The sequence below is a fragment of the Amphibalanus amphitrite genome, unplaced genomic scaffold (assembly GCF_019059575.1).
Source record: "Amphibalanus amphitrite isolate SeventyFive unplaced genomic scaffold, NRLGWU_Aamphi_draft 000220F_arrow, whole genome shotgun sequence".
NCBI lineage: Eukaryota > Metazoa > Arthropoda > Thecostraca > Balanomorpha > Balanidae > Amphibalanus > Amphibalanus amphitrite.
The window spans coordinates 435,979-459,992 of NW_024881715.1; the positions used below are offsets into that span (position 1 = coordinate 435,979).

General features: G+C 49.5%; 3 protein-coding genes across 3 annotated transcripts; 1 reads left to right on the top strand and 2 right to left on the bottom strand.

Annotated features, from left to right (window-relative positions):
• Positions 1-9,392: 9,392 nt before the first annotated feature.
• Positions 9,393-10,808, bottom strand: LOC122385491 (MFS-type transporter SLC18B1-like). The gene is made up of 2 exons (XM_043373825.1): positions 10,084-10,808; positions 9,393-10,002 (listed from the first exon to the last, which is right to left on the bottom strand). The coding sequence occupies exons 1-2, from the start codon at positions 10,806-10,808 to the stop codon at positions 9,393-9,395; spliced, it is 1,335 nt and encodes a 444-aa protein (XP_043229760.1).
• A 3,172-nt stretch (positions 10,809-13,980) lies between these two features.
• On the bottom strand, positions 13,981-22,899 carry LOC122385477. Its single transcript, XM_043373802.1, has 2 exons — positions 22,681-22,899; positions 13,981-14,831 (listed from the first exon to the last, which is right to left on the bottom strand). The coding sequence occupies exons 1-2, from the start codon at positions 22,787-22,789 to the stop codon at positions 14,245-14,247; spliced, it is 696 nt and encodes a 231-aa protein (XP_043229737.1). The 5' UTR covers positions 22,790-22,899; the 3' UTR covers positions 13,981-14,244.
• Positions 15,226-23,120, top strand: LOC122385476 (beta-1,3-galactosyltransferase 5-like). Its single transcript, XM_043373801.1, has 3 exons — positions 15,226-15,375; positions 20,461-20,702; positions 21,158-23,120. The coding sequence occupies exons 1-3, from the start codon at positions 15,323-15,325 to the stop codon at positions 22,114-22,116; spliced, it is 1,254 nt and encodes a 417-aa protein (XP_043229736.1). The 5' UTR covers positions 15,226-15,322; the 3' UTR covers positions 22,117-23,120.
• The last annotated feature ends 894 nt before the right edge of the window (positions 23,121-24,014 follow it).

The following is a 24,014-nucleotide window of genomic DNA, read 5'->3' on the forward strand; positions in this document are numbered from 1 at the left end:
CCTGAAGCCGGTGATAGGAGGCGGTGACTCACGTGCTCATGCCATTCCTGCAGTCTGCTGTAACGCTCTGAACAGCCACTTTGTGAATGTTGGACCGGCTACTGCGCGAACCGTTCCTCCGCCCTGTCGTGCTGTGCCGTCGCTGCTGCCCCGGGTACTTACCTGCTCTTTCAGCGTCAGTCCCGTCTCGCTGGAGTCTCTCATGTACAGTAGGTCTATTAAAAAAGTCCCCAGCACCAGTGGGCGCTGCCTTCGCTGAGCCGAACCCCCGTCTGCCCGTCCCAAATCGCGCCGGGCTCAGGTCAGGTAGGGTCAGCGGGACCGCTCGGTCCGGCCCGCGGGCGGTGGACGGGCGGCCGGTAACGCTTTCCGCCAGCCAGCTGTAGAATCCAACAAACGGGACGGCCACCGCTCAGCGCAGCGAAACCGGTGTTAAAGAATGGCAGTAGATGTTCATGGCCACAATGATTATGAGATAGTCATTGTTAGCCCGTGCCCCACAGGAATGCCTAGACTCTCACGCTTTGTTGGAGGGGAAATGGGGATTGAGCATCATTCTTATAACTCAGCTTTGGGTATTTAAGTGGTATTCGAAGTAGCGTCAAAAGTAGCAAAAAGAAAAAATACTTCAACTAATTTTAGATCGGGTCAGAGCAAAAGATCATGTCACCAGAGGTCATCGATGGTAAAATTTTGCTTGGACAGGGTGCGTTGCGCGCACCGGTGCATTGGGTTTCCAATTTCCATGGAAACATCAACAGACTCGGAAGCTCGTAACGCTAGCGTGGAGCCGAATTCATATCAACCGCCGCAACAATGCATGGCAGCGCAGCGCAGCGTGCTGCAGCGCGGGGCCGTGAAACACCGCCCAGGGCTATCCATGTGTCAGGGCAGCCCAACCCACGTGATGGGCTCGGCCCCAGCGGAGCATGAGGCCCAGGACTCCCGCCCAGGCCCCCTGTCTCCCCCTAATTCCTGTCATCCTTCCCACTATGAAATCGACCGAAAGAGCCTAACCTAACACAACAAGCAGCTCGTTTACCGCTATGTCTGAATAATATTGTCAGATTTAATTAAGGTCAACGGCTTAGCACGTCAGTGGCGGATCCAGGGGGGGGGGGCAAAATGGGCATTTGCCCCCCCCCCCAAACGGCATAATTTTAACATTACGCCTATGGACGATGCATGGAAAGAATCGATAAATTGTTATGGTTTGCCCCCCCCCCCAAAAAAAATAACTCTGAGCTGGATCCACCTCTGTAGCACGTAAATAACAGCAACTGCCACCATCGGTATTATGAGAAAACCAATTGCTTTTCCACAAACACTAAAAGTTTTAAGCTAAACTTGCATGAAATTAATTTTACCAGCCTCGTGTTCCTCTTATAAAAACGCTTCGAATGAATCAAAATTTCATCTTTAACCCGCGCGGGGCTGGGGGGGGGGGTAAATTTTACCCCCCTCGCGAATTTTTGCGATATCTCAAAAACGGCGGCGCGCAGCGCCGCCAAACTTTCAGTACCTTTTCTTACATCAATTTGACACGTTCCCTGAAAATTTGAGCGAAATCCGTCGGAAAAAATTTTGAGAAATTGACGTTTTAGTGACGTCATGTTCGCCATTTTCGCCTCAAAAACGGCAAAAGTTCAAACGCCGCTAACATCTTCATTTTTAAAGGAATCAAGACGTAACAAAAAAGGTTATACGTAATTTTACTTTGTCTATCAAATGGCTATCTCGGCTTTTTGAAAATTTTGGATTTTGGCCTAATTTTTTTTTCAAAAAACTGACTTTTTTGGGAAAATCATTGTAAAATCCAAAATTTTGAGTCTATCGAAAAAACCGGAATATATGTCAGAGAAGTGGTCTATGTGCACCTACATACCAAATTTTAGAAGAATCGGTTCAAAAATGTGGGAGTTATTCAAAATTTTATGACGTCACGACACACAATTTTTTTTTTGAAAAATGACTTTTTTGGAAGTTCTAGACGTCGTACGGAAACAAAAATAGCACCATTCGATTCGCCGTGAAAAACTGCATCAGATAGACACCTTTTTAGGCCTTAACAACCAACTTCAAAATTTGACCTCACTTGACCTGACCTTGACCTGACCTCGACCTGAAATTCATCCAGAGGTGGTCCATATCACTTATTGAGTGTGCCTATTGAATTCTATGAGTAAAATGACCCATAAAACATGTGTCGCACATGCCCTTTTCTATATTTTGTTTTTTGGTGACCTGACCTGACCTGACCTGACCTTGACCTTGACCTCTGAATGATATTGTATGCAACGAATATTGTCTTGGTAGCCTAAGAACACGTTTTGGGCGATCAGTCTCAGTCCATGACTCCATTCTTCGGCAACTACGGTGCAAGGCCGATACTGTAGAAACTTGCAATTTGTACCCTTGACCTGACCTTGACCTTGACCTCAAACTTTAAATTAAGTACATGTTTTTAGTAGTTCGTGATGAGAGCTTTCGATTGGCGTTTGAATTTTCCAAATCGGACCATTAGTTCGGGAGATAACAGGGGGGGGGGTAAAATTTACCCCCCCAGCCCCGCGCGTTCGGCTGGAGACCCCAGCCCCGCGCGGGTTAAAGGTCATTTGAAGAATTTGGCCTATATTCAAAGACATGACCTGACCAGAAACGGTCATGATGCATAGCAGGATATTAGATTCGTATTGTGGAACTTTACAAACACTTTAGATGATTTCATAACCCGCGCGGGGCTGGGGGGGGGGTAAATTTTACCCCCCCTCACGAATTTTTGCGATATCACAAAAACGGCGGCGCGCAGCGCCGCCAAACTTTCAGTACCTTTTCTTACATCAATTTGACACGTTCCCTGAAAATTTGAACGAAATCTGTCGGAAAATTTTTGAGAAATTGACGTTTTAGTGACGTCATGTTCGCCATTTTCGCCTCAAAAACGGCAAAAGTTCAAACGCCGCTAACATCTTCATTTTTAAAGGAATCAAGACGTAACAAAAAAGGTTATACGTAATTTTACTTTGTCTATCGAATGGCTATCTCGGTTTTTTGAAAATTTTGGATTTTGGCCTAAACTTTTAAAAAAACTAACTTTTTTGGGAAAATCATTATAAAATCCAAAATTTTGAGTCTATCGAAAAAAACGGAATATATGTCATAGAAGTGGTCTATGTGCACCTACATACCAAATTTTAGAAGAATCGGTTCAAAAATGTGGAAGTTATTCAAAATTTTATGACGTCACGACTCACAAAATTTTTGAAAAATGACTTTTTTGGAAGTTCTAGACCTCGTACGGAAACAAAAATAGCACCATTCGATTTGCCGTGAAAAACTGCATCAGATAGACACCTTTTTAGGCCTTAACAACCAACTTCAAAATTTGACCTCACTTGACCTGACCTTGACCTGACCTCGACCTGAAATTCATCCAGAGGTGGTCCATATCACTTATTGAGTGTGCCTATTGAATTCTATGAGTAAAATGACCCATAAAACATGTGTCGCACATGCCCTTTTCTATATTTTGTTTTTTGGTGACCTGACCTGACCTGACCTGACCTTGACCTTGACCTCTGAATGATATTGTATGCAACGAATATTGTCTTGGTAGCCTAAGAACACGTTTTGGGCGATCAGTCTCAGTCCATGACTCCATTCTTCGGTAACTACGGTGCAAGGCCGATACTGTAGAAACTTGCAATTTGTACCCTTGACCTGACCTTGACCTTGACCTCAAACTTTAAATTAAGTACATGTTTGTAGTAGTTCGTGATGAGAGCTTTCGATTGGCGTTTGAATTTTCCAAATCGGACCATTAGTTCGGGAGATAACAGGGGGGTAAAATTTACCCCCCCCCCCAGCCCCGCGCGTTCGGCTGGAGACCCCAGCCCCGCGCGGGATAACTTAAGCATGTCTATCAAAAATATTTATTACATGGCTCATGTGTAAGCTGGGTGTGTGATCATGCTAGCAGAGTACGAATGTTGAACGCAACTGATAATGTTCTGTTGGCCACAATTTCTATATTTAATTTATCCTCCCAGATTTCATATTTTTTTATAAATGACACCTTGACGATGTCGAGAAAAAACGCTTAGGAGATTTAACAGCCTGAGATACATTCAGTATAAGGAAGGGTCAAGCGTGCTAGATTCCTTCTGTCCTCGCTATCCTCAGGGAAAACCAATCCGCATCGCCCCTAGTCTTCATGCTTCCCTCTCTGGACTGGAGTTCACCCCACCAGCCAACCTGTAGTTGATGTTGGTTCCATTTCAGGACACATAATCCTCTTCGGGTGACCGTTTGGGATACGACTGGACCGTCCCGACAGGGCAATCGTCCCACGGGAACAGTTCACGCTTCCGCAGATCACTGTCGCTGGCTCGCACAACCAAATTACTACACCAGAGCATAGTTATGTCATAGCTCTGCAAGGGCCTTCTCAGACCGAAAAAGATGGCCCCCAACAAAACAAACAATTTTCTCATTCAGTATTGTATCTCATCAGGCACCACATGTTTTCAGAGTGTTTATTATGCGTTCCGTCCGAAAAAGCGCAGTTCAACTTTCTCTCATTGACTTTAGCGATCTCAAAATTGACCCCACCTTTCTGTCAGCAATGTCAAACTTACAAAGTAAACGTTTCAAATACATATACTGTTGCCCATTGAAATCGCTGAAGGTTCTAAGCGATCGGTTAGTCGATGTATTTAGATATGATGAGCACAGGATCTTTCCTTGAGGTAGGGTCACTTGACGTGACCTGGTGTTATGACCTTGAATTGAAAGACTTGGGCGGGAAAAAATGGGTCATTTGAAATCTTAAAATGTTAGATTTTAACAATAATGGCAAACACTATCCCGGCCACATAGTGAGTGAGAAGGGAGCAATTCCCCAACCCCATGTTTAGCTCCTATAATCGAGCTAATTGCTAGAGCCTCGCGGAAAAAACGAGCGCTTGCGTCGTTACGTGACGCAGCGACTGTTACCCCATTTTAAAATATCAGTGACCTCCAAGGGCCCAATGCATTGGATCGGTTTTTGCTGAATAACTTCGCAAAAAATTGTCGCATTATCGTCATTTCGATACAATCGTGTTTTCTGTTCTCAGACGCGTCGATTTATATGCTTTTTTGCTTAGGTGAAGCAATTTAGGATGTTTAGGGCAATGTCATGTTAGGGCAACACAGGTCACGAAGCTGTTGAAAGGAGGACATATTGCATAACATTTGATTCGGCAAGTCTTGCAGAGTCCATTGATGGCTGTCCCGACTGGCTAGCTCATTTTGATCGGGAGTTATTGACGAAGCACTCCTATTGACGAGCACTCCGTCACGCAAGGTTAACAATGCAAAAGTGAAACATTAAACCTTGCCAAGAATGTATGAAGTCACGATTTCATGTGCTTGAGGTATAGTTTTAGATCATTTCCGACGCCAAATTAACAGTTTCCATATTTTCCCATTATGCTTATATGACACTAAGTGCATTACGGATTTGCGTCATTTTATAACCGACAACCGTGCAGTCAGCAGTCTGCAGAGGTTTACTTAAGACGTCATAGTTAAGTGACCTGACATGAAAACGTGGTTGATTTCAAATGATCCGGCTTGAATCAAATGTAAGGCATATGAAATGTCAGCCTTCTATCATCAGTGTGCTTTGAGCTACCACAAAAAATACATGGTGGCGGCATCCACCCCTTCTTCTCGGCCGGCGAGGTTAAACCTCGCTTCGAATTATTGCAGGTAATGATGCGACCGAAAACAACGCATTTATCTGTGTCTAGAACGGCCGCTGACTTGTTGGACAAGATCCCCAATCTTAATTTGTTAGATGGAATAAAATACTCGGCATAATGACATGATACATATATACCCCTCGATTTGCCCTCGCGCTAAGTCAATTCTAATCATCACTGTCGCTTTTTTATCAGAGATGATGTCGCCGCTAAACGGGTTGTTTTGATTGCTTGCTTGCGTTGAATGGTCATTACGGATTATTGAAGGATTATGATATAATAGGAATGGGGCAAGGGAGGATATGCACTGCAGTGCAGGTGCTTAATTTAGATCACAAAGGCATCATTTCCGGCATCGTGCAGAGTATCTTCCCCTCCTCTGCACTGCGGCATCTCTGCGCCCCACACACGGCGTCCTCACTCCACGGCCGGCCGCCGCCAACTGACCCACTCGCCGGGCGCCGCGACCTGACCCGTGTCACTGCCGCGGCCTGCGCAATAGAGTCGGGGCTGGAATCCGGGGGTTCGGCCGGCCGGCCGCCTCTGGAGCGGGGGACTTTTTTAGTAGACCTACTGTACACACTCGGTAGTTTAAATGCTTCTAAATCTTGTGGAACTGATGGCATTAGTGTTCACATGTTCCAAAAATGTTTTTATGGCTTAGGACACGTTCTCCATGATATTGTCAATTCGTGTTTGACCACAGGTTGCGTGCCATCTGCATGGAAACACGGTCTCGTTACGCCTCTGCCCAAATCTGTTGACCTCACAGACGTCACTAAATTTAGACCAATCACTGTCGTTCCTGGTGTGTCCAAGATCGTTGAGCGCATTGTTTATTTGCAACTCAGTGAATATTTTGATGAACATCGACTTTGGTCGGCTACCCAACACGGTTACCGAAAGCTGCACTCCACTGAGACAGCTCTCACCGTTCTGTCAGATTTTATTCTTTCGGCTATGGACGCTTCTGAGATCGTACTTGTTGTTCTGTGTGATCTGTCGAAGGGCTTTGATTTAGTTGACCATGATCTCCTACTTGCTAAGCTCAAGTTATACAACATTGACACCACATGGTTTGAATCGTATCTTTCTGATCACAGTCAGCAGGTGCAGTATCGCGGTGCGGACGGCCAGCTGGTCTGCTCCGATTCACTGCCCATCACGATGGGTGTGTATCAGGGTACAGCTCTGGGTCCAATTTTGTTTTCAATTTTCTGCAACGACCTGGCTCTACATGCTTGTGATGCAACCATCATTCAGTACGCTGATGACGTGCAAATCGCTGTACGCGGTAAAAAGAGCCACTTACCTGAGCTCATTGCTACCATGGAGAACCACCTTGGTGCTCTCGCCGACTGGTTTAGCTCCAACAGGATGAAAATTAACCATTCTAAGACACAGCTCATCGTTCATGGCACAAAAAGAACTTTGCAAAGCATCCCACCTGTTACGATTAAGTTTGGTTCATCGTTCATCACTGAAAGTCAAACTGTGAAAAATCTTGGACTTACCATGGATCGCTGCCTGAGTTTTGATGATCACATCACTCACCTTGTCGCGAAATCAACTGGCATCCTCATCTCTTTAGCTCACTCTAGACACGTGCTGCCTTCTTGGACTGTTGCGTATGTGGTGAATGCTCTTGTTGTCAGTTCAATACGTTATTGTGTGTCTGTGTATGGCTCATGCAATGATTCCCAGTTGCACCGTGTGCAGAAACTCTTGAATTTCTGCGCACGTGTCATTGGTGGTCGGCGCAAGTATGATCGGGTATCCGATGTACTTCGGCAGCTGGGGTGGCTCTCAGCGAGGCAGCTCGTCAGCTATCATAGGCTGTGTCTGATCAAGACTGCGCTTGATACCCAGTTGCCAGCGGATATTGCAGCGATGCTTTCATATGTGTCGACACCCCACCACACTCGGCAGTCTGGCCAGTTACAGTGCCCACGTGCAAAGACATGCTCTGGTGCTAGGCGTCTATCTCATGCCAGTGCGTTATTTAACAGACTGCCCAATGAGCTGCAGTCTCTGTCGCGACCTGCCTTCAAACGACAGCTGAGACTTCTGCTGCTTCGGGAGGTAGGATAGGTTCGTGGAGTGCCATGTTTTATCGCGTGTTTCTCCTCTTCATTTTATGTCATCACTGTTTTATATCTTATGACTTGTATGTGTGACTCGGGCGCTGGAAGAGCCACTTTTCAGTGGATGCAACCACGAATAAACTATGAACTATGAAGCCGGAGTCGGAGTCGGAGTCGGAGTCGCTGAAAATCCATCGACTCCGCAGCCCTGGGCCGCCACCACAGGCCGCTGTGCCGGTGTGGCACTGTTGCGATGCTCGTCGTCCGATCATCAGCCGCACCACCCCCTGTGATCGGTGTGGTGATGTTACGAAGCTGTCAGAGGCGGTTAACACCTCCTAAGAATACCCGTCACGACCTCTACTGGTTGACCTGACCTGACCTGACCCGACCTGGTCTTAACACCTAATGACATCATCTGTGATCAAAAGTGACACGATATTCGTGATCAGCAACCCGGAAAACCCCTTAGCAGCCACACTTTACGACTTTCTAACTGGTCCCGATATTCCCGATTTTTTGGTCATTGACCTGGCCTGGAAGGTCAACCGATGACCTAGGACCTTAAAATTGGGTATCATTGGCTTCCTCTCGTGACGGGCAACACGCTCGTTTTTTTTCGCGAAGCTTTAGCTCCATCAGGGGCCAAGCGCGAGGGGGGGGGGGGTCGTACCGAACCAACTTGTGCAGTTGAAGGACTCAAAATGGCCTGTGCCGGCGAGGGTTAAAATTGGGTATCAACGGCTTCCTCTCGTCATGGGCAACACGCTCGTTTTTACCGCGAAGCTTCACCTCGATCAGGGCGAAACGGCAAGGGGGGTCCAACGGCCCCCCTTAGGTACCTATACGCTCACGGCTGGAAAAAAAAACACCAATACGGGCGACTGGCGAGGGCTAGTTGGCATGCCTTTTCAGTATTCGGGTGCTATTATTTCGCCCAAAATGCTCATAGGTACCCCTTGGAATGTCTATGGCTATTGCCTCTGAGTTTGTCTTTTCAGGATACAATTTACAAACAAAAAAGTTTAAAGAAACTAGATTTGTCATTGGGAGCAAGCGTGGAAGAGAGAGAGAGAGAGAGAGAGAGAGAGAGAGAGAGAGAGAGAGAGAGAGAGAGAGAGAGAGAGAGAGAGAGAGAGAGAGAGAGAGAGAGAGAGAGAGAGAGAGAGAGAGAGAGAGAGAGAGAGATAGAGAGAGAGAGGGAAGGAAAGGATAGAAGAAGAGAAGGAGAGAGAGAAAGCACATTTTGTGCAAAATTTATTTACAGTAGGTACCTATACTAGGTAGGTAGGTACAATATGCCAACATAGGTACACAATTATTAAGATATATGTATTGCAAAACACCGAAAACATTCGTAAGCCACCGGCGCACCGCAAACAATGAATAATGAACCAACAAGAACAACCATTAGGCTTAGGGCTCATCACCTTATGACGACAATTTACAGTACACATGTTCTCCGCATTCGCAATTGTACATACATCCATCTCAGCACTTCAACTCAAGTTCTTATGAAGTTATGTCGCCGGTCCGCGCCACTGATTCGGCGCTGACCTGCTCACTTGGGCAAGGAGTCGCGCGTCACCACTGCCCCTACAACACAGGCGATCGCCACGAGCACGCCGAATCCAGCTAGGCCGGTGGCAGCCACCGGGAAGCCGTACAGATCAGTGATGTAGCCTCCCAGCGTCGGGCCGACCACGTTACCGATGGAGAACACGGCGCCGAAGACGGCCGACACGAACGCCTGCGTGGACAGGTTGTTCTCCATGCCGTGAGCGACACACACTCGCACCATCCTGTGCATGATGGGGATGAACGCGCCACCCGTGGTCATCTCCCTCACCACCATACCGAGCATGGTGAGCCACCAGACGGGCTGCAGGCCGACCAGCAGCGGCGACGGCGGGATCAACAGGATGCCGACGGCGCCCACCAGCAGGCACGGCGCCGTCAGCACGTACGTGTTGGAGATGTTGTCGGAGAGGCGGCCCCAGACCAGGCTGGCGGCCGTGTAGCAGCCGGCAGAGACCAGGAAGAACAGGCCCAGCTCGGCCGGCGTGACACCCAGCGCGACGCGTACGTACGGCTCGATGTTGGGGTCGAGTGCGGTGACGTACATCGCCACCACCAGCACCACGGAGCAGCAGAGCCAGTTCTCTGCGGCGCTGAGGAAGCGGAGGAGCCGGGCGCCGGGCGGGCCGCGCCGCGGTGCCCCCGCCGCCGGCAGGGTGTCCTCCCGTACGGACGGCATCAGCCACAGGTTGGTGGCAGAGGAGACGAGCATCAGACCTCCCAGGGTGTAGAACGGCGTGCCGTAGCCGCCCAGCTGATACAGGCCGCCGCCGAGCGCCGGCCCCAGCGACAGACCCAGACCGGCCAGGGTCTCCGAGATACTCATAGCCGTGTTCGGGCTCCGTGGGAACTGGTTGATGATGATGGCTCTAGCGGCGGTGTGCATGGCTGCTGTGCCGACCGCCTCCAGAGCACGACACGCGAAACAAGCGCCGATGAACGCCATCGAGTCCTGGATGTGTGGTAGTGTTCCAAACACAGTAGTCGTCACTCCTGCTGTCGCCAGACCGACGTTATAGAGTCTTGAAACACCGACCCGAGGCGCCAGTCGACCCATCACTGGAAACGCCAGCAGCTGCGCCAGCGCGTAGCAACTGAACACGGCACCCGAGTAGGTCTGTGGCAGGCCGCGCCGTTGCGCCTCGTGCGGGAAGAACGGGATCATGATGGCGATGCAGCAGCCGGCCAGCAGACCGCCCAGGGACAGACCGCCGAGGATGCGCTTCTGTCGGCCGGTGAGCCGCGCGGCCGAGTCTTCGTCAATCTGTTCGCCATCTCCAGCCCCTGCTGCGAGCGGGTCCGACTCGTGGCTGGCCGGAGGCGCCAGGTGATCGCTGGCGCTCTCCAGCAGCCAGGCTGTGTCGCCGATTGAAGTGGATGGATGCCGAGGTCGGACCATGGTGAGCACAGACTTAGACTAACAGAACCAGACACACTATCTTTCTTCACACAGAGATAAGACACGTCAAAACCCGCACTCTGACGGTTCTGCCTTTTTAACGCCCTGCCGACCGACAGCTCGCACTGGTGAACCGCCAGCGGCGGGGTCGGAGCAGCGTGTGGCCCCTCGGCCCCCTCGGACGCCCGGGGCTGCAGACCTGATGACTGTCCGGACCGGGCGATTCCAAACAGACACCCGTCTCCCGGCCACGTGCCAGTGGCACGCGACCCGGTCCCACCGCGGCGCCCGACGTGCCAGACGGCACACCACAGCCGGGTGACGCGTGGGGCTTCTGAGGACGGGTGGTAGAGGTGCAAAATTTGATAATTATAATGATTATCATGGATTTTGAATGCTCTACTTAAATTTGATGGGGTGCTACGTCAATAGTGTGAGTGAAGCGAAATGTCAGATGTCGCCAAATGATTTGGCTAATCATAGGTAACGATTTTCGTAAGATGTTCCCCTGCCAAGTAGATGGTCGGCTTGCAGTTATTTCGTAACTTGAGTAAACCCATTACCCATTTTGATCGTATATGATGTGCCAGATAATATACCTACCATACTAGACACTTAGACAGGTATGTTGCATTATATTATAACAAGATCATCATTTATGTAGGTATAGTAAGTAAAGGCGATGCGGATAAAAAATTACCGGGTAAATAAGTCAAAAGTTCACATTTGGAGTGATGCCGGGATGAATGGCCGGCGCAGTCACCGGTCGTTGCATTTCGAGACGCAAGGGTGCATTCGTGATGTGAGAATATGGGGCCATGGCGCACGAGCGGTGGACCGGTTGGTATAACAGAGAAGTCGAGACGCAGTCACTAACCTCGTTTGACCCACGGTTCACCACTCGCTCCGATATTCTCAGAATTATCATGTCCTGGACCGTCTCGGACGGCCCCCGATGCTTTGGATAGGACATACAAATTCCAAACCGGAGCTAAAGTAGTTAGCCTCTCCCGCAGTGGCGGTGAGACCGGTTTCGTGGCTGGCGTCTTGGAGCTAGCTGGTTTCTTGGAAAAGACGAACCGTTTGATTTCTGCTCGTCTTTTGTTCAGCTCGTTGGCAGTTTTGTGCATCCTTATTACAATTTATAGCCTACACACTATCAAAACGTTTTTCGGTTAATCAATTAGATAAGTGAGAAGAGTTCACAATCTTATTAGGGTATTGCAACTTTCAAAAAACCTCTCACGTAATGTGCCGCAGTCACAGTTGCATTTAATGGAGAAGTATCTATTTTGTGGGTCTGGTGAAATGCCGATTTGCACATCGTCGTACCCACTCGGTTCGGTAGTGATAAGCTACGGCCGACCCTCGCCGCGGGACCCGTGTCAAGATCATATGTGTTTATCTGAGCCATGTCCCAGCGGGCGGCTAGGAACATCATAACACGCTCCGCAGTATTCTAAAAATGATAAACACAAAACGCGTTTGAGGGCCGACACCGCTGGCGATAAACAGTCGAAACTGCGCGCCGATGGTGTCGAGAGAGGTCACCAGGCACATTCAAGGTCGTTGGGGCAAGCGGACACGCTGGTCTCCCATGAGAGACGGATCGGACACGTTTAAATGGTCGCAGTGTAAAATACCATTGTATTTGTTATATGAATGCGCAAAACACTTTATGGTAAGTTCAGTGTCAGACCGTGGATATAAAACGGTTTTGAAGAAAGCAATTCCTTCAAAGTGGCACAAAGAAGTCCGCTAAGTCAATTTCGATATTCAACAAAATTTATTTTTCGCTATGTTTTTGCCGAGAACCGTGGATCCAGTATGACAGTTGACACACTGCGCTTTGACCACCGACAATTTCGCTGCTTGGGTAATGCGACGGGAGTGCCCAGTGGGGAGGCACCAGGCACCCAGACGCTTAGACGGTCACTCTGAAGGGGTATCCTCCATTCGGCTCCAGTGTATATCATGGAGCCGCCCTCCTCGGTTGTCGGGTGGAATAACCGTCAGCCCGGAACAGTGAGGTAAGTATAGGCTGATCCAGTAGTACGCTGATCCTAATAGCAACCGCGGATACGGATTCTGAGCAGTAATCGCCACGCACTTTGTATGTGGATCGCTCTTAAATGTAAATACAAATACAAATACAAATAGAGGGGGCTGATAAGGCGTGAATGTATTTATAGGAAAAATCGTAGGTAACTAAGCCTGGTATCACATGCAAACGTTTTAGTGGTTGTTTAAATAGACGAATAAAAGGTTATGGTAGAAGTGAAGGATCTCAACCTTATATCTGACGGCCGGCTCACCAACTCTGCATGTTATGTTGGTATAGTCAAAACTTTCAGTAAATTGATTTGCTAGTATTTTTTCCCAATTAAACACAATTAAAACTGCATGAAGTTTTAGATGGTAGAGTGATAAAATCACTCTACCATCACGTTTGTAGAGTTCCCTGTTTCACTCTTGGCTCGCCCCAGGCGACAGAGCTGTCCTGCCGGCCGTCGCCCTCCGGCGGTCGCCAGTCCTGTCGCCCAGCGCTGGGTCGAGTTCGATGCTCTCTACCTATCCCTTCCAAGAAACCATGGATCAATTAACGATATGATTAACGGGAGCCAAAATTGGTTCTGACTGAAGGCGCTTGTATCGGTCGTCCAAAAATCTCTAGTCGTGGTAGGTTGCGTCATGTAGCAAATTTGTCTTTATCTCACAAATATTCATTGCTAAAAGCGACAAATAATGAGGGAAATAAGAATCATCAATAAATACTTCAATTGTACATATGCTAAGGGACAGATGATGTTAAAATAGTCGCTTTTAGGGTCAGTGTGGCTATAAAAAGACGAATGTGTTGTCACCGTGACAACACATTCGTCGTTGTGGCGTTGTATATTCTACCCGAAGTCGTCTTGATACGGTCAGCGTGACATGAAGTACCCTGTTATACGCTGACGCTCGTGCGGGCACACTAGCGATCCCAGCCGAAACAAAATTGGCTCGACCAGGGTAGAGGCTCATGACCCCCTGCCCCACCCTCTGCGGGTCAGTGAAGTGCATGAATACCTAAATATGACAGAAATTCCCGTGTCTTATGTCTTTATGTCCATTGTCCATCGCGTTTTATTTTGTTTGGTTTGCCAAGCGGGTAAATATTTGAACTACCGCGTTCAAAATGCCATTTATTTATTGATAAATACACAAGTATGCACTATGCATATTGAATGCTGAACTATAATAGAAGTAGCAAATCGGTAGAACGAAAAGAATATTGCGATATATATGTAGCCTTGTGCAATACATGGAATGCATTTGTAATGCATCTACATAGCTATTAGTTGTGTGCCCTATTTGCAGCATGAGTCAAAATGAACGTATACCATATGTGGCACAATTCAAACAGAAGACGTGTGAGTAAGGTGAAGTAGATTCTTTACAGTTTGGGCTCGATGATCTTGATGGAGAGCAGCTTGTCGAGGTCGGCAGAGTTCGCATGGAAGCTCACCATGTCGATAATCGTGTAGTTGGCCTTCTGCAGGATGGCCATGGGGACCTGACGCAGCTCCGGGTCCGACTGCCGCTCGAAGGCGCGGAAGAAGGAGACGATGCGCTGGATGGGTCCGCGCTGCTCGTGCGAGCCGTCCTGCACCGTCGCCAGGCCCCGCAGCTGCTGCACCTCCATGGTGAGGTCGCGCAGGTGGGCCTTCAGCACGGTCAGCCGCTCGGTGACGCTGTGCGACAGCTCCTGCAACTTCTGCTTCTGCCGGTGCTGCAGGCTGATGACGTGCGAGGCGAGCCGCGACAGGTTCTGGTCGCTGCTGGTGGTCTCGGCGGAGCGCTCCAGCTCGCGGCCCGTCTCCTCCAGCTGGGCCACGCTGGTGGCAAGGCCGGCCAGGCGCACCACCAGCCGTGAGAGTCGACCGTCTATGGAGGTAGAAGTGGGCGCCGCGCCCGGAGCAGACGGCCCGGGCGAGTGCATGTTGAGGTGCAGGAGCTTACGGCCGCTCGTCTCCGCCGGAGCTGTCAAAGGGAACAAAGCATCAGTGGTGGTATGTGTGCGCGTGTGCCTGTTGTGTATTGCTGTTTTTGCTGCTGTCACTTCGTTTTTTTTTATGCAGCTGTGAACCTCCCTTCTTATTGTTTTATCATCTTCAGTCCTAGCCATTATTCAACCAACTTTCTAATAGATTAACTTAATATTCCTAAGTGTCCCTCCTGCGCCTATCAGCATCCCATTTTTGCATGCATCTATTGCGACGTGCCTATGCTAATGTCTCGCTGGTCACAGAGTTCGGTATAGGGCCTTGAGTTTGGTGGGTCACCTCTGGTGGCCGGCGCAGCACGGTGCAGCACCAGGTAGCGTGCATTGCCTCCCAGGTAGCGTGCGGAGGGGCGTCGCGGGCGTGCGCGGGCCGCAGCCAGTCCAGGTAACGGCACCCGTCTCTGCGCCGGCTCCGGCGTGCAGCGATCCGACGCGCCGGCCCACTCCAGTCTAACGGTGAGCGTCGACCATGGCGGAGCTCGAGATGGTGCTGGCCTCCTTGTGGCTGGAGTTTCGCGCACGGTGAGTTAGAGCAACACGTGCCACGTGCTGCTGCCGAATGTGTTCTTAGAGTGAGAATGAGATTGGTCTGTGTGCATTGTGCGATGAGTAAGAGATGCTTCATTCAAATTTTTGGAACATTGTATCGAACAGCATAAAGCTCGTGATCAAATGGGTAGGTTTTCATGATATTCTAACGTATTCCTGCATGCGCGAGTAGGTTCCCAGGTGGCAACTTTTGTGTTTAGGGGGCCAATTGTTCCATATGGCTATTGGGAGGTGTAAGATACTGATTATCAAACTCCCAAACACATGAAAAAGACCGCTAAAACAGAATCAGTTCACACTGCACTGGCGGATCCTAGGGGGCATTGGGGGCCTGGGGCAAATGCACCTCATAGCTCCCGAAATCGATAACTGATTTATCGTTTTTTCAAGAAAAGAAAGAGAAGAAAACAACTTTTATGAGGAAACGGTCGCTTTAAACTGCACAACAGTGCGCAAGGAATCGAAATCCGGGGACCTTTTGGAACTTGGATTTTTTTTAAGTATCCCCCAGCAGCATTCGAGGCTGCACCCTTCCGGATCCGTTTATGAATCAGTCAACAGCATAGCAGCAGACGTTGTGTCCTTATGCCCTTTCCATAGCAGTGTTACCCCTCACGCTTCTCACGACTGATGATAAAATACGAATTATACATCGAATTATAAATTGTAAGTACCTATGAATAATAAATATCGAAAATGGCAGAAATGACGTCACTTCAATGTCATTAGCGGCCAACCTATCAAAGCATTTGGAAACTTTTTTGGTCACAATGTGCAAAAACTATTCACGGGAGGGCACTGAAAATTTGGTGGCGATCGGCGCAGCGGTTCTGGAGGTAAATTAAAAACTAAGGGGGGGGGGCAAAAAATACCCGCCCCCCACCACCTGGAAGGGCTTTCACTATACGGGCTATACGGGCTTTCACCGTCAGTCCAAAATGGTCCTTTTGCTTCAAAATAAAAGCGCCCCATAGTACAATTTATCTGTATTTTCGTATCTAGTTATACCTACATTTCATGTTCACTTAATTTGGCACCCTGTGTCTAGAAACAGCTGAGCGATGGCCTCTAAGCTGGCTACTGGCTAGCCTGAATTTTCACGACACAGTACGGCATTTCTGGGCCGTGTAATCCAACACTTATATCAGCAAGACGATTTTTTGCTAGCGAATGTGTAATATTGGACTCTAGCTTGAGATCCCGGCCAGCCGTCTCTTTTAATTTGAGCCCGAGCGGTCCCTAAAGCGCACCAGGATTGAGCGTAATTGTAATCGCTCTTGAGATATAAAATTGATATTGCACTGCTGACTGCAGTGCGCAATTGCAGTAGCACCACACTCTGTGATGTTCCCACTTCATAGTCCCCAGCATAACTGACACAATAAAATGCACTGACTGAAAGAGTAGACCAGGTTTCAGTATACAATCGGCCTAATCATAGACCTCTGTAGGCATTTACCTCTGAACTGGTATACAGAGGTCTCTGACGTAATCAATACGTTTTTTCTTAAGTGGAACAATTTTGACACTCCTGAAAAGGAACGTGGCGTTTGTCGGAGACGGTGGTCCATGGGTGACCGTTCAGGAATGATGGTGGGACAGAAACAGCCGAATTTCTTATAGAAGGTATAGGGCTATATGATGCAGAAGACCGTTTGTGAGCGAACCGGCAAAACCACTCACACCTATTTTTAAATTTCTTATTTTATTTACTACGGACAAGCTCACACATACGCTGACCTCACTTGTTAAACCACATGTGTGCTTATCATTTAATTAATCGATTCCTTAATTATTAGTCAAAATTGTTTAGTGGCGCTGCATATTTAGCAACCGCATCTTTTTTCCTTCCACCATGTAAATAATGTTGCAATACTGCATAAAGCGACCGCAGCGGTGTAACTTTCTATATGTATGGGGGTGCAGGTGCACCCCCATCCCCTGAAAGTGCACCCCCATCACGTCAAAGTGCACCCCCATAGGCTAAGCGGCGCACCACACGCCGCCCGACACCGATAAGCTCTTGAGCAGATGGCGAGGGTGATTTCCCGGCTACATTCCGTCTCGTGACCGGCGTCGTGATGCTTGCGGGCTTGGGAAGCGTCCAGTCGTATCGTCCCCCAAAAATGGGTGAAAGGGGCACCCCGGCAAAAGCGGGACTTTCTCAGCAAAAGTGGAGCGCCCGAGGCAGAAGTAGGGCACCTCCAACGTAGGTTGGGATCGTCAAGCATAAGACTGGCGCCCCAGCGGAGGAGAGGCGCCCCCAGTAGGAATGAGGCACCTCAAGCATGGATTCGCCCAGTAGAAGAGCTTCCTCAGTAGAACACGGGCGACTCCAGCAGAAAGAGGCGCCTCACCAGAAGAGGGGTGCCCTAGCAGAAGAAGGACACCCCAGCAGAAAGGGGGCGCCCCACCAGAAGAGGGATGCTTCCAGAAGAAGAGAGGCACTCCAATATAAATGGGGCACCTCAAGCAAAAGTTGGGCTCGTCCAGCAGTAGTGGGGCGCCCCCAGAAGAAGAGGAGCGCTCCCAGCAGAAAGGGGCGCCACACCAGAAAGGGGCGCCCTACCGGGAGAGGGATGCCTAAAAAAGAGAGGCGCCCTTATACAAAAGGGGCACCTGGAGCAAAAGTTGGGCTCGTCCAGCAGCAGTGGGGCCGGGGGCGCCCCCAGCAGAGGTGGTGGGACGCCTTTAGCAAAAATAGGGCATACCCGGCAAGGGAAATGTCAGACTCCAGCAGAAAAGTGAAACCCCAGCAGAGGAGGAGCGCCAATCAGAAGTAAGTCTCGCCGAGCAGAATGAGGGGTGACCTCAGCAGGAGAGAGGGAGAGGCGACCCCAGCAGTAGAAGGGCGCCCAATGAAAAAGGTGATTCCAGCAAAAGTGGGTCTCGCCAGTCGACGAGCATAAAAAGGGCACCCCAATTCTATAAGAGGTTGGAATAAAAAAGTAAAATGCCATTTCATTCGTTATAAATTCAATTGATTGATTGATATTCGTGCAAACGAATTCAATTTTATTTCATAATACCCAACTTTGTACCATTGGACTCATCTGCATCCATAGGCGTCGCCAGAGATTTTCGGTTGGGGGGGGGGGGGACAAAATCCAATTTGGTCTTTAATCATGCCTTTCTATAGTCATTACTTACACGTTTTATATGTCACTCGACGCGCCATGGCGCGCGAGGAATGCAATGGTGATGCAGTTTTTCCTCTAGCTATGAAATGTAGAAAGTATTTTTTTAGGATTTCCAGGGCAAAATCAGTTACGTCAGTTAAAAACGCATAACCCGTTACGTTAGTTTAGCAGGGTAGAGCCTATTAATGGGAAGGATACAATGGGTCTGTAGGGCCCCTCCCCCTCCCTTCCTCGGACGGGTCCGTGCAGATGATCCCAAACCTTATCCAGAGAAAAGAGTTGCAAATGATCCAGGGAATCGGTTCGCCCTTCTAATAATCCATATTCTAGCATGCTCAGTTTCCGTGATGGATTTATCGGTGCCTTCGACTCGAATCCGACCCCGGCTTCCAAAACCGATTTCGACTCCGGTCAGAGCTGTCGACTCCGACCGACTCCGACCCCGACCTCGCAGCCCTGCTCAGAGGCACACGTGGCCCCTCTATGATAAGGCCCGTGTAGGTCTTCATAGGCCTGTCGTAAGGATGGTCATCAAAGTCGAAAGGGTCCTCAGAGACTACCATGGGTCCGCCCCTTGCACACCGATGGACCCTCAGAAGCCAATATGGGGCTGTTGAGACCGGCGGAGGCCCTTAAAAGGACTGCCAAAGTGGCTCTCAAAGATTTGCGCCCGAGCCTTCAGAATCAGCGGTGGAAGATCGTAGTGGTGTTCATAAGTGCCGGCCTGAGGGCCCTCAGAGGTCAGTTTGGGTCCCTCGGAAGCTAGCGTGGGATCCCTTCTTAGAGTTCAGTGGGACTTTTTAGGAACCTACGCACGGCCCTCGTTAGCCCTGTGGTACTTTAACGGCACTTGAACATGTCACAGACCTTTGGCCAGAGTCGGAAACGACCCCAACCCAACCCCGAATTTTTCGAGCTAGGTCTTGACACTAAAATTTCGTGTCAGCGTGCTAGACTGGTGAAACCCGAGTGTAAAATTCAGCTAACACCAGCTAAGACATGGATTGAATCGAAGTTTTGATATGTTCGAAACTGGAGTCGAAGTCCTGAATGTTTTGGCGACTCTCACTCCGACTTTGGCTGGGACTCAAGACTCCAACTGATTTGGACTTCACAGCCATTCTTCAAAACTACCCCCACTTCTTGCCGACCCCAAAATCTCATCGGATCTGCATCGATCTCAGGGGGTGCCCGGTTGAAGGTTGGGGGGGGGGGGAGGCAAGCTGCCCCGCTTGCCCCCCCCCCCCGTGGCGACGCTAATGGTCTTGACACTAAAATTTCGTGTCAGCGTAGGTACTGGACGGACCCGGTCTCTGCGCGTGGACGGAGCGCTGCTCCCGAGAGGAGGTAAGGGGGTCGCTCCCAGCTCCACAACAGTGTTGAAAACCGAGTGTAAAATTCAGCTAACACCAGCCAAGACATGGATTGAATCAAAGTTATGATACGTTCGAGCCTGGAGTCAAAGTCCTGAAAATGTTGGCGACTCTCACTCCGACTCTGGTTGGGACTCGCGACTCCAACCGATTTTGACTTTACAGCCATTCATGAAAACTACCCCCATTTTTTTGCCGACCCCAAAATCTCATCGGATCTGCATTGATTTCAGGGGAGCCCGGTCGGGGGTGGGGGGGGGGGGGGCAAGCTGCCCCGCTTGTCCCCCCGTGGCGACGCTAATGTATAATGTATGCACCATCTATGCACCTTGGAAGCGCCCCTATCCTCATTGAAGGTCGCCCCCATCACCAAGTGCACCCCCATCTCAAAAGCAAAAGTTACACCCCTGCTCATGAGAGATTCGGCTAGTCAAAGTGCTCTTACATTTTGCTAAGTTACTCGAAGATCTTGTCTTTCCCACTTCGTAACTTGTTCACAGATCGTTATCTTCCTTGAATTGACGTGCATTTCTTTCCTATTTCAGAAGCAAAACACTGCACCGAAATATAAACAAGGTTCTATCGACGAGGGTCCCTCGCAAGCTGCTGTATCTCGTGGCAGGCGTCTCCTGCATCCTGCTGTTCGCAGTCGTGGGCACAGATGTTCGAGAAGAACAGGAGCTCGAGTTTAGCGGAACAGGGCAGCTGTATGCCCGTCCCCCAGTTCGATCGTGGTGGTCAGTTGACGGACGCGCCTGCGACTGCACGTGCATTCCGCCAACAATAGGTAAGCCAAAAATAGATAAAAATAAGAACGGTTACCGAATGATTACTTAGCTCAGAGGTATGATTATATATGTTGTTGTTGAGCTGGGACGGATATCTTTTACCAAATAGCTCAGAGGTAATTATCTTTAATAATTTGCCGTTTTGTTTAAGCTTGGCATATAGTAAATTGAAGAGTGTAAAGATCTCTAGCTCATCAGCTACCAAATGCGCATATCCAGATGCATTTATATTATATTTACTAAATAAATCATGATGACTAATTAGCTAAAAGGTGGAGCGTGATGCCTTGTAAAACTGACGACTAAAAGAGATACGTGCGCTGGAACGATTCACCTTGATTTCAGGTCCAATATTTAATTATCCGACTCAATACAATTGGTACGTCGTAGCATAGTCGTAGAGCATTTCCCGATTAGAATCACCATCACTATCTGAACTCTGTTGTGCTTTCAGGTGTTCCCGGCGAGCAGCCTCCCGCCGACGGTCCCGTCCTCACCCGGGACTACTACGAGCCCGGGTTCAAGATCCCCTCCGGTTACCTATGTGCCGACGGCGGCGACGGCGTCCAGCTGGTGATGATGGTGCAGAGCCGACCGAGTAAAGCCGCCGTCCGGCGCACGCTGCGCCGTACCTGGGCCCGGCCCGGCATTCAGAGGACAGATGTGGTACTGGCCTTCCTCGTGGCACGCACCAACGACTCGGCCGTCCAGGAGAGCATCGAGAAGGAGGCCGACATCTTCGGCGACATTGTGCAGGCCAACTTTGTCGACCACTACAACAACCTGACGCTCAAGTCGCTGGCCACGCTCGAGTGGGTGGACACGTTCTGCCCCAAGGCGAAATTCGTCTTGAAGGCGGATGACGACCTCTTCATCAACTTCAACAATCTGATGCAGTTCATCGAGTACCACCAGGACAAGAGGAACATCATCTACGGCAACTTGGTCTCCAGTCCGAAGCCGGAGCGCGACCCGAAGTCAGTGTTCTACGTCAGCGAGGCGATCTGGGACCAGCCCATGTTTCCGCGCTACATGGGCGGACCAATGTACCTCATCAGTACCGACGCTGTGTGTGGGATCTTCCAGCACCTCATGAAGCGGCCCTACCTCTTCATCGAGGACGTAGCGGTCACCGGCATCGGCGCGCAGGGGGCGGGCGTGGGGCGCCGGCGGGCGCCAGAGATCTACACCTACCCGGTACCAAGTAACAACACGTGCCTGTTCCGGGCACTGCTCGGCGCTCACCAGATCCCCACTGACGACTTGGTGGACATCTGGCGCCGAGTGCACGACCCGGACATTGCCTGCCGCAAGTACTCGCCCACCCTCTGGGACCACTGCATAGATGTGGCGGAACAGGCGCCTCTGCAGGACTGCATAATGGCGCTCAACACGACGGCGGAGAGTGCCTGACCGGCACTGAGCGGAGAGCGAGCTTGATATTCAAACTCAGGGCTTAGAGTGTTTTATTGTGTTGTTGTTATGTCGCAGTTCGCACGGATATGGGCATTAATTACCAAGGCTGTATTTATTAGCAGGTCGCTGCATCAGGAATTCTGCTAATGTGTGATATCTGCCTTGCTAGGACGTAGCTTCATAAGTGAATGAACAATAAACAAATGGAGCATGAACTAATTTATCGTAATCTTTTTTTTACCTTATTTTTGCTTCTCAATATAATGTGCTAGGAAAAAAACGTTCTTCGCTTTTTATTAACTAGCAAAAGATAAAGTCTGTTCCATGTCAAACTTGCGGTCGAAGTGCCTCGCTGAAAGCAGTGCCTGATTTCTGCACATATATGCAGCTCTTACATTCAAATGCGCAAATTATTGAACGGAGGAGCGAACTGCCGAAGAAACTCCGAGTCCGACCGCAAGCTCGATATGGAACAGACTATAGTGTCTATCTAGGAAAATAGTCAAAAGAGAACGGATAACTACTCATTATTCCTTCCGCGTAACGTTGCTCGAGACTTACCGAAATGGATCGGGCTGAGCGAGGCTGACGGTGAGCCGTTCTGCATCGAGTCGACAACTCCAAAAGCCACGGACAGCGCCAAGCACAGAAAACGAGGAGCGATGAACATGACTTCACCCTGGGCTGCGACGGGAACGTTGAATAGACGGCGCCGTGAGCTGACTTAGGACACGGTAGCTAATCTGTGTAGCTGGTCTGACTCTGACTCTATGTCGCTATGAGCGCGGTAGAGTGGCGGTCCAATTTATACGCCCTCCTTAGTCGCAGAACAATGTGCACCGTCGGTTTGCCGTGTGCAGTGAAGTGCGAACTGTGGACCAAACTACCACCGATGTGAAACGTAATTCAATGAGCTGCGATAAGCAAGGCTTATATGAAGCGAGGGCGACGGGTCTTAGGGTGGAATGGCAGAAAACACAAATATACTACCAATCTGTGCCGCTGCGCATGTATGAACGCAGGCCACGTGGCACGTGCTGTTATGGTTCAAATTGGGTCGATTGGGAACGGCCGACGGTGTCGTGAGTTGGTGTATTCTCGGTACCTTGCCAATGGGTTTCTCACCACTTTAGTCAGCATACCTACTCAGGAATGGATACTCAGGATGAATTGGCCTATTCTATTCAGATTCATGAGCTTACATAGACGATTTATAGGTATTTATAGAAGACATTGACCCTAGACGATTTAAGACAAGATAACTTAACAACTAATTAAGATACATTCCTGATGTTTTTGGCGAATTGAGCATATTTGCCAAAAAAGAACACTTTTTGTTATTCGCACGTTTGCAAAGCATTATAATGGCTGACGAAAAACATCGTTCCTGGAGCCATGAGCCCCATGCACTGCATACACAGATAAAGTGCTTCGTATTGTGTTATGTTGGACGTTTTCAGTTTATGACTCTAAGTTAGACTGTAGACATTTTAGGGTAGGATAGTAGGATTCGTGTTTGGCGCAGGCGATTCGGGCACCTTGCACAGTTTGCACACAGCCCGATGGCCGATAGATTTTGATGAAATCTTCAGGGCAGCTGCCCCCGTGAGATTATCTAGTTCGGTGCCCGGTGGGATAAGAGAGTGAGACAAGAAGGTGATTCGACGGCAGCGCCACTGGTGCGCCTCAGCAGCGGCTGAGCCTTTCTTTCCGGCTGTGGTGGGAAGGGAAGGGTGTGCCGTGCGGGACGGGTGAGCCGAGTTGGGACAGACGTGACCCATTGGGACTGCGTACCCATGTAGGACAAACGGCTTCATCGACCATCCCGGAGGCTATATTACATATCATACTGGAACTGCACACAACCGTTGAGCGAGTGCGATGACTGTAAGTTA

Coding starts and splice junctions, on each gene's coding strand:
- LOC122385491 (XM_043373825.1), bottom strand. CDS start 10,808: ATGGTCCGACCTCGGCATCCATCCACTTCAATCGGCGACACAGCCTGG. Junction 10,003..10,083: donor ACCAACCTGTGGCTGATGCC/GTCCGTACGGGA, acceptor CCGCTTCCTCAG/CGCCGCAGAGAACTGGCTCT.
- LOC122385477 (XM_043373802.1), bottom strand. CDS start 22,789: ATGTTCATCGCTCCTCGTTTTCTGTGCTTGGCGCTGTCCGTGGCTTTT. Junction 14,832..22,680: donor GCTCAGCCCGATCCATTTCG/GTAAGTCTCGAG, acceptor TCCCTTTGACAG/CTCCGGCGGAGACGAGCGGC.
- LOC122385476 (XM_043373801.1), top strand. CDS start 15,323: ATGGCGGAGCTCGAGATGGTGCTGGCCTCCTTGTGGCTGGAGTTTCGC. Junction 15,376..20,460: donor TGGCTGGAGTTTCGCGCACG/GTGAGTTAGAGC, acceptor TTCCTATTTCAG/AAGCAAAACACTGCACCGAA. Junction 20,703..21,157: donor GTGCATTCCGCCAACAATAG/GTAAGCCAAAAA, acceptor TTGTGCTTTCAG/GTGTTCCCGGCGAGCAGCCT.